The 9,694-nt window shown below is 48.6% G+C and overlaps 2 protein-coding genes across 3 annotated transcripts; both read right to left on the bottom strand.

The window, feature by feature from the left end:
• Nucleotides 1–961: 961 nt before the first annotated feature.
• HOXB7 (homeobox B7) lies at nucleotides 962–5,473 on the bottom strand. Its single transcript, XM_050911846.1, has 2 exons — nucleotides 4,836–5,473; nucleotides 962–1,905 (listed from the first exon to the last, which is right to left on the bottom strand). Exons 1-2 carry the CDS (start codon nucleotides 5,233–5,235, stop codon nucleotides 1,652–1,654), a joined length of 654 nt encoding a protein of 217 aa, XP_050767803.1. The 5' UTR covers nucleotides 5,236–5,473; the 3' UTR covers nucleotides 962–1,651.
• A 1,940-nt stretch (nucleotides 5,474–7,413) lies between these two features.
• HOXB8 (homeobox B8) lies at nucleotides 7,414–9,195 on the bottom strand. 2 transcript variants are annotated; one of them, XM_050911682.1, is made up of 2 exons: nucleotides 8,775–9,195; nucleotides 7,414–7,982 (listed from the first exon to the last, which is right to left on the bottom strand). In XM_050911682.1, the coding sequence occupies exons 1-2, from the start codon at nucleotides 9,193–9,195 to the stop codon at nucleotides 7,675–7,677; spliced, it is 729 nt and encodes a 242-aa protein (XP_050767639.1). In that variant the 3' UTR covers nucleotides 7,414–7,674. The 2 variants fall into 2 exon arrangements, with proteins under 2 accessions (XP_050767639.1, XP_050767640.1); XM_050911683.1 differs by having other exon boundaries at nucleotides 7,414–7,979.
• Nucleotides 9,196–9,694: the final 499 nt, after the last annotated feature.

Raw genomic sequence — 9,694 nt, 5'->3', positions numbered from 1 at the left:
CAAATGCTTGACGTGGCATCTTATTTTCGCTAAAACCTGCTAAAGGATGCCCTGCGCGCTTTCACTTAGGACGTGAAGTCATCTGTGGTGGTGGGTGGTGAAAAAGCAGAGAGACAGAGCGGGAAGGAAGGGGAGAAGGTGGAAAGCTGCCATCGCCAAGTCCTTCCAAAGCTGGCTGCTTTTTTTTTTCTTTTTTTTTTTTTTCCCCCTTTCCCTGTGCATCTTGCGCAACGCATTTGTGGAGTAAATTACGTGGAGCCTCCGCGGGAGGAATCCGCGTCTTTACTGCGCAGCCTGGCAATGTAAATAAACAGGCAGGGCGGGAGGGGGAGAGGGCGGCGGAGGATGCTCCCCCGCGCAAGTGCTTAAATTTACTCGCCTTTTGTTTTGCATTGTTGATTTTTCCTGCGTTTAATTGCTTTAATTTATTTTATGCGTGCTTTGATGCTAAACATTATTTGGTGCTAATGAAAGAGTTCCAGTCCGCAGTAAAGTAATTGAAGGGCGGAGGGAGAATCTAAAAAAAAAAAAAAAAAACTAAAGGCACGGCAAAATAGATCGGTTTTCTGCAAATTAGCTACAAGAAGAAGAGAATTAAAACAAGGGGCGGAAAGACTATTTGGGCTGATTCTGACTTCTTTACATTCCTCCTTTATGCTCTTACCTTCTTCAGTAATAGCCCCAGCGTAAAAAAGGGAGAGAGAGAAAGGAGACCAGCCCGCGTTTCGAGAGCCCCGAATATCAATTATTTCTCAGTATATTCGCCAAATCTATTGAAAAGGTACTACAATTTTGAAGGGAGTGGCTGTCCTAAAAAAAGAGAGAAGTTTAGGATGATAGATCGGGGCATGTATTAATCTAAAAGGATCTTTTAGTACATTTATCTTACATGGGAAAAAACAATTCCAAAAGCCCGTGCGTTATTTTTAATAAGAAAAGGGGAAGGAACCCAACGCGATGGTAGATTATTGGAGATTTCCTTTTTATTTCGAAGAATAATAATCACAGACAAGGGGAAGAAAAAAAAAAAAGCAACGCGTCGCCATTAAATAATTTGCTACTTTGATATACAACATTTTACGTAGCACAATATTAATTCCTCTTCTTTTTTTCGTAGAGACTTGAACAAGGAAGAAATCCAGGTAAAAATATACACAGACAAAAGAGCATAGCAAGGAGAAAAGAACCACAGAGGTTACAGGGAGAAGGCGTAATAATCATTCATATTATGTACAGGACTATATACGTTAAGTATAATTTGCATTCAGACTTCCAGGTCACATTTTCTAAATTAAAGGTGCTAAACACGACCACGTTACTTCATACCAAAAAGTACACAGCGAAGTACAAACGGAGATTTACAAATTACTTGTACTATAGGAAGACTCACATAGAAAAATGTGTCTATTCTGACTCTAAAGCCACATTTAATAGGTAGATAGTCATTCTATTGTACAAAAAAAAAAAAAGGACTTTAATATAGGTAGTATTTTTTTCAGTGTCAGGAAACACAATGTATCATTCCTAGGGTTTTTAATTATTTATGCACTTATCATTTATCTATTTTAATATATAGTCTTTTTCTGTGTGTTTTCCCCCCTTTTCTTCTCGCGTGGGTTTCCACGTTTCCTGCATCCAGGTCTTCCTTCTTTCATTCCTCCTCGTCGTCCTCCGCGTCTGGTTTTTCCTGGCTGTTGGAGCCGGAGCAGGCAGTTTTATTTTCTTTTTTCCACTTCATGCGCCTGTTCTGGAACCAGATTTTGATCTGTCTCTCCGTGAGACACAGGGCGTGGGCGATCTCGATGCGTCTCCTCCTCGTCAGGTAGCGGTTGTAGTGGAACTCCTTCTCCAGCTCCAGGGTCTGGTACCTGGTGTAGGTCTGGCGGCCGCGTTTTCTGTCGGTGCCTGGGAAATAAATGCAGATTTAGATGAGCTGGGAGTTTGGGGGAGATGTTTAGGGGGCTGCTGGTTTGGTTTGCTCCCTCGCTTTTGTCTTTGGGTGCAGCCTAGCAAGCACCCATCCACTGCAGTCCCACGGAGGGACAAAATCCTCGGAGGAACTGTACAACCTGGGACAGCCCTTCTTTTTATTTGCAAGATCAACTCCTTCTGCTCGAGGCTTTCCCCACCTCACCCTCCCTGTTCTCAGCCCCCAAACCACCCCAGCTTTAACTTCCCTTCATCTAGGAAAAGCGTGCAATGCTTTTTTTCTTGTGTGCCTGTGCATATCTCCGGGTGAACAACAAACTTCAGAAAGTTTCCTGCCCTCGTAGCACCGCTCAGACTCTGAGCTCCTGCTTTAATTTTCATTTAGACACCAGAAATTTCCGACGGCTGGGGAATAAATACAGAAATACAGTCGAGCAGAGAGAGAGAGGCGTCTGCTACCTACACAAATCCGACTATTTGTCCTCTCTTAAAGCTGTCATCAGGGCGCCTGCTTGGAAGGTGTGTGATGGTCTTAATTATTTCAGGGGATGTTTCGGGCACAGCGGTGACTTTTGGGGCTGACAGGGGGGCTGCTACCCCCGGGCTGCTCTTGCAGGGGTGTGCACAGATGAGAAGCGCCCCAACACTTACCCCAGGCTCCCCCCCCCCTCCAGCCGCCTGCGAGCGGGGTTTGGAAAGGGCCCAGCTCCTAATTCTCCCCTCCACCCGACATTTCCTGGAGTCTGATTGGAAATAATTCTACAATATGGTGTTTGTGATCCTGACTCTATTTTCTATGTAAATGCTATGTATATCTATAGTATAATGTATTCTTTCCCATCCAGGGGGGATGGCGAACAGCAGCCCTCGGCCTCTCCTCCACACATTCTTCTTCTTCTTCCCTTTTTTTCCCCCACCCCTCTTGCTTTTTAAAAGAAGAAAAGATCCAGTCATTAAAAGGAGAAAAAAAGCAAAATAGCCAGGCTAGCTGTAAAGTAAAAATGTGCAGGTCGTGGAATGTGGGTTGTAAAATCCGCTGAGGGGAGAGCCATAAACTGCTGCTGAATAGGGATGACAACTCTATCTCTGCTCGCTGATGAAATTCCACAAGCGCGATCGCACAGTGGGCATGAGGCACGGGGGGGGGGGGGGGGGGGGGGGGGGGGGGGGGGGGAGAGGGGGGGACCCCGCTTTTACGACCGAGGTCGAGTTTCTCTGGTTTTAGGCTCAGCAGATCCCAGAGCATCCAGGGGGTTTTGAGCGCAGGACCCCGCGCATTTGCCCTGCTTCCAAACCCTCTCTAATGTTGATCCTCACAGCGTCACAGGTTAAAAGGGGGGTGAGTGGGGGGGTTTCTTAAACCTAAAGTCAGATAAAAGCAGAGGTGAAGTGTTTACGACCAGAAATATTTGGTCTTTGATAAATCAACTGTAAAAGTGAATGAATTATGGAGCAGGTAATGGAAAGAACTGACCACCGAATAAGTGTGAGGGTAACTCCTGCCTTTATAAGCCGCTATACATTGGCTGCGTCGCTGTTTTCTTTTTCCTCTGCTTCGCAGGGAGGCTGGCCCGCACGCCGCTCGCCCCCGAGGTTTACTGACAAGACCCTTTCCCAATATTTGGCCGCGGAGGGAGGCTCGCTCGGAGGGATGCTCTCAAATTGCAATCTGGCACGGCGGAGGAGAAGCCGGGGCGGCTGGAAAACGAGCTCACGCCTTCCCCTCTGCTCCAGGCCGGGACAGCAGCGCCTTTCTCCCCCCTTCTCAGGATTACACGAGTGTAAACACCACCACGCGTGCACACGGACACCGGCCGGGCTGCTCCGAGCGGGGGGAGCCCAGCCCGGAGCGTCCAGCCCGGCCCCGGTGCGCTCCGTGCAGCGGAGCCCGGGGGGAGCCGGGACGCCCCGGGACCGCTCCCGCGCGAGGGAAATGCATATTTATTAAATGTTAATTGACATTAATACCCTCAGACGGAGCGCCTTGGTGACTGCAGGCAGCGCGGCCGCCCGGCGTTCAGCGGGGTTTGGGTTTGAGACCCATGTGCGGGGACAGCGTGTCCCGGCGTGGGGTGTCCCCCACCCCGCTCCGCTCGCGCGGAGCACTGCGCGGCCTTCCGCGGAGCTGCGCAGCCCTGCGCCGCGGCAGCGTCCCGGGAACCCCCAGCCCCCCCAGCAGGGCCACGCTGAGCACCCCACGGTCCCCAAAGAGCCTTCCCCAACGTGCGGAGCACACCGCACCCCTCCGCGGTGCTGTTTTTCGGGAGGTGACACAGATAAACGTCCTCCCCCTACATCCATCCATCCATCCATCCATCCGGATTCCGGCCGGAGCGTCACCGTTTTGCGAGCGGGGCTTTTAATTGCACCGAGAATGATATGTTGCTGTTTCTGATGGCAACACGCTACGCTTAATTGCAGTGTCTGGGACATTGTGGAGAGGGGCTGGCAAATGAAGGTTTTGCAATCTAACAGAAAACAAACCAAGCTTGCAAGCACCTCCCATAAATAGTTTCTTTCAGAATCTATATCTATATCTACATGGGGGTAGCACGATCTCCATCCTGTAAATATAGGAGAAGAAGGGGCTGGCCATTATTTCTGCAGCTCCGTCTGTCCCCTCTAAGACAAACTGCCTTTTGCATGGCACATACACAGCCCCAGCAACACCAATAAATATTTAAAGCTAAAAGGATGGCTTTATGGCGGGGGGTGGTGGTGGTGTTCGCTCTCTCCCTCTCTCTTTTGAAGATGCGTTTTCGGTGAAACGTCATGAAAGGAGTTGGGGACAATTCCCCCCTCCCCTCCCCCTCCGCCACCCCCCGCGCACGCCATCAAATAATTTACACTCCCCTCACCCCCCCCACACACCCTGGGCTCCTTTCTTTAGGGAGGCTGGGGCTTACCTGTGCTCCTCATCCAGGGGTAGATACGGAAGTTACTGTCGCTTTGCAAATCTGAGTCCCTCTGGTCCGTTTTGCTGCAATTCTGCTTGGAGGCATCTCCCGGGCACATCATGGAGAGGTTTTGCTCAAAAGGGGAACAGTGCATGTTGAAGGAGCCGGGCTCCAGGCCGTAACCGGAGGAATACATGCTGGGGGGCTGGGGGTGCACGGCGCTGCCACTGGAGTAGAGCCCGGGCATGGAGGCGGCGAAGGGAGGCGTGGATCCGGCCCCATACCCCGCTCGCTGGGTGTTGGAGGCGAAAGCGCAAGAAGTTTGCTCGGGAAAGACTCCGGATGGGAAAACCGAACTTGCGGCTTGATATTTAGAAAATAAAGCATTCGCATAATACAATGAACTCATAATTTGGCCGGGTGATTTGTAGGTCGGGACGTTTTAGTGTCGGTTTTACGAGGTACCGTGATATATTACGGAATTAGAGTCCAGATTTACACCAAAAAGGAGCCCTTTTTCCTCCCGGCCCATGTGACGCGCGGGCACGTGGCTCCGGCGGCGCCAATCGCCGCCCGCTCCCTCCTCGGGGGCAAAAAATTGTAGTGCTGCTGGATTTATAAAATATGATAAATAATTGATGCGATATAAAACCCTCCAAGATCTATGCTGGAAGGGGTGAAATTGTGCTGGAGTCGATAAGCAACCTGTAATCAGTTTTCAGCTCAGACCGAGGGAGAAAGAGAAAAGGGGGGGGGGGGGGGGGGGTAAAAGCACGTTGCTGATAAACCAGCGGCTCCCTCTCGGTCTCTCTCTGCTGGAGGAAAAGGAAGGGAGCTCTATTTATCCCTTTATTGATCCCGTCTAAAATTCCCTCCTTCGCACCATTTCCTCGGCTCCGAGGTACTTTTTCACAAGACTGTACATAATTCCCTCCCCTCCCCCCTTGACCCTCTCCCCCTCCCCGGCCACCCCCCCCCCCCCCAAAAAAGACAAATGTCTCATTGATACCTAATAGTTTCAGGGTTCTTTTTTCCCAAATGCCATTCAGCTCTATATCTAATTTATTCCAGTGCCACAGGCTTTGAGCTTCGTATTGAGCTGGCATTTGCTTTTCTTGTTGCGAAAAATAAAGAGTGTACAGATCCCTTGTTTAGCGTGTCAGCGGTTCTGCAGGACTCAATTACAGTTAGAAGTAAAACCTTACCAGCTGGCTGATTTGCTTTCTGCTGGAGAAGCAGAGAGACCTTCCAAAATGTGATCTGCCTCAATTTTTTTTAAGGGGTGGGGGTGTGTGTGTGTATGTTTAGAAAGAAAGAAAGTCTTACAGGCAGGAAAAGCAGCCCAGACAATGGTGGATGTGCATCTAGGGTTTGTGCTGTTTCTCCTTTCCCAAGGTTATGTTGCAAGGGGATGGGTGTGCATCCCTGCACTCCTCTATTGCCATGGCAGGGCAGCTTGATAGGCGAAGGAGCAGAAAGCAGCTCAGCTGCGCGACTGACAATTTGTTTTTTGCAGCGAGATGAGTGGGAGGAAAGGAGAGGGGGACCCAGAGCTGGGCTTCATCTTGCGGGGACAGTGGGGTGGGCGAGGAGAGAGGGAGAAAGGAGGAAAGAGAAAGGGAAAAACAAAACAAAACAACACACGTTACCTTCAGGAAGGATTTCCACACAGCCTCCCAACCTGTCACCACCCAGGAACTGTTAGAAACAACAACAAGAGCAGAAGCCATCGCAGTTGCCCCGTCCCCCTCCCCTTCCCCACGGCTCCCAGGCAGCAGCTCCCCGGCCCCAGCCCCGGCCTCCGCCCGTCCCAGCAGCGATCCAGCCCGCCAGCATCTCTCCAGGCAAAGAAGTCTTTGATGGCCAGGGCTGCAGCTCCGACACAATTGACTTTTATTTCCTTTCTATCAAAGTGGTCCTGGAGGAAATGGAGCAGGGTAAAAGAATGATGTCACGGAATTCTCGCTTGTAAACTTTATTGTAACTTTCTTCCGCCGCTTCCAGGTTTAGACAATAGAACAAAGTGATGAAAGAACAACAAAATATATCATTAGTTCCCCCAATAAAGTAATTCACGTATACAGTATACATTCTTTTTCACAGTTAACCTAAAGATCACTTTACAACTTGCTTCACTGTGCGCATGCTAACTAAAGGAGAGAAAAACGCTTTTTTTCTTGTCTTTTTTTTCTTTTTTTTCCCTTTTTTTGGAAGAGACATTTAAAAATTGTAAACAAAAAAAAAAAAAAAGAAAATCCCTAACCAAATAAAAGAACAGAGGTAAGGAAAGTAAAGAGAGAAAAAGAGAGAGAAAGAGAGAGATAACTATAGCATAAATAGGCAGTTTCATGTTGTTGGGATGTTTGTTTCAATAGCTACCTCCAGTACATACAGATAAACCACAACAAAAAAGGTGGAAAATAAAAAAAAAAAGTGCACAAATGTAATTTCACGTAACTCCTATAGCATTGAAAGCTATGTTAACCAACCCACCCCCCAGGAAAGAAGAGAGAGACAGAGAGAAAGACAGAGAGAGAGAGAAAATTTCACAGTCATGTTTTACATAAGCTATTGCGTTACACTACCACTAGTTAATAACTGGCAAAAGGCAGGAGAGACCTCCCGATCACTTTTGCATACTGTTCATTGTATCAAAGGATAATCAGGAAAGTGGTGCTTACAGCTATATTGTTTTACAGCAATAAAAGGTTTTTTTTTTTTTTCCTTTCTCTTTTCTATGCATTGTTGGTTTTTTTCCCACCCCTCCCTTACATTAACTGCCATTAATGCGGGGCTCAGGGGCTCTTCCACCCCAGCAGCGCTTGCCTTTCAGTCCTTAAAAATCCTTTTATTTCTTGTCCGCCTTCTGTGCTTCCCCTTCCTCGTCCACCTCCTGGGCTCTTTCCATTTTCTGTTTTTCCAGTTCTTCCTGCTCGCATTTGCTGCTGGGAAACTTGTCTTTGTTGTTTTCCTTTTTCCATTTCATCCTCCTGTTCTGGAACCAGATTTTGACCTGCCTTTCTGTCAATCCCAGGGCATGCGAGACCTCGATCCTCCGTTTGCGGGTCAGGTAGGGATTAAATAGAAATTCCTTCTCCAGTTCCAGCGTCTGGTAGCGGCTGTAGGTTTGCCTCCCCCTCCTCCGTCCAGCGGCTGCTGGGGAATTGCAAAGGTTGGGTGGAAGAGGGGAAGAAGAGAAGGAGGTTGAAAGATACATAAACCAGGCTCGGGAATAGGCACACACAGGCTCACACCCGCTCACACACACTCACACACACTCACACACACACACAGGCACGGGAGGGGGAGGAAGAAAGGACTCGCAGGAGCAAAGGCAGGAAGCGAACAGGGAGAGGGAAAGGCTCCTGTAGAATATTATAAAAGGGAAGATGGTTATAAAGGAAAGGGGTGATGGTGGCAGGGGAGGGGGGGGGGGGGGGGTCACCCACCAGCCCGCTCCGAGCAGCCCAGCTAAAGCCTGCACTTGCACACTTATTATTACCCGAACCACAACAACAACAACAACAGACCCCGGCTCTTTGGGATCCCGCACAAAAAAAAAAAAAAAAAAAAAAAAGAAAGAAAGAAAATAAAGAGCTGCAGCCGGGGGAGAGCAAGCAGCACCACCGAAATCCCAAATCAAACGCAAAACAAAAATGAAGGGGCTTTTTAAGGCTATAAAAGTGCCATAAACTTTAAGGACGCTTCCTTCCACAGAAAGCCCGGCTCGCTCAGCCCCCAGAAGAAAAGGTCTCCTTCAGGGTAATTAAACTATAAAGCAATTTACAAGTGCAAAAGTTTACCCCCATAAAGCAGTAAAATACAGTCACTGGGGAAGAAAAAGGGAGCGAAAGAAAGAAAGCAAGCAAGAGGGGCAGAAAGAAAGCAAGAGGGCTACTTTATGGGCTCAGGAAATGCCTCCTCGCTGTCCTTTCCATCTCGCCTCACCTTGCGGTCGCATCCAGGGGAAAAGCTGGGTCGGAGAAGGGCTCTGCTCCGAGCTCTCCGCCTCCTCTCCAAGGCCGCTGGCAGCAAGCTTGCAGTCCGTGTACTGCACCAAGTCCGACTCCTGGGCGCTGAAGAGGCTCTGCCTTTGCAAGGGGTCGTAGCCATAGAAGTTGCTGGGGTCCCCATGGCACGCCACGGCGCAGGGATTCTGTTGGTAAGGGGAGCTGGAGAGTGAGGATGCTCCGTGGTAAAACTCCTGGATTTGGGTCGGATGCTGGAAGGTGCCCCCCGTGCTGGGTCCGTACACCACCGTGGGTCTGCCCCCAAGATCCTGAGCGAACCCACAGTCATAGTAATTGGGACGCAAGGAGTCCCCGGTTTTGTATTTGGAGAAGAGTGAGTTGACAAAATAAGAGCTCATTTTAATTTAAATAAGAATATTTGTTTGGAGGAGGAAGAAAATAAAAAAAAAAAAAAAAAAAAAGAAGCCAACCAAACCAGACCACGGGAATCTATTAGCAAAAAAAGAAAGCGCTAAGATGCTAAGCAACGACAGTTTGTGATTTCCAGGAATATAAAAGGAGGATATAATCAAAACTCTAAGCCTGCATGATATTGAATTCTTTCCTCCCCCCCCACCCCTAAAAAAAAAAAAAAAAATCGCCACTTAAAGAGTTCTCGCTTTACATTTCCAAGAAGAGATGCCAGTTCATAAACAGTTTTCAGTGATTTACTTCAGCGCAAATGAGTTGTTTCATATTTTGCAGTGTCTTTTCATGATCATTTGCATCTATTACCAAAACCTCATCCTATTGGCTTCTCCTTACTCCACACGGACTCTGCACTGCATGATTGTGAAAGGAAGAGTGTGAGAGAATAAAGAAGGAAAAGCAAGCGAGGGGGAGCGAGAGAGGGAGAGG

This window comes from Gymnogyps californianus, chromosome 28 (genome assembly GCF_018139145.2).
Source record: "Gymnogyps californianus isolate 813 chromosome 28, ASM1813914v2, whole genome shotgun sequence".
NCBI lineage: Eukaryota > Metazoa > Chordata > Aves > Accipitriformes > Cathartidae > Gymnogyps > Gymnogyps californianus.
Note: the sequence above shows the minus strand (reverse complement) of the source record. Positions and strands in the feature narration are given on the sequence as shown.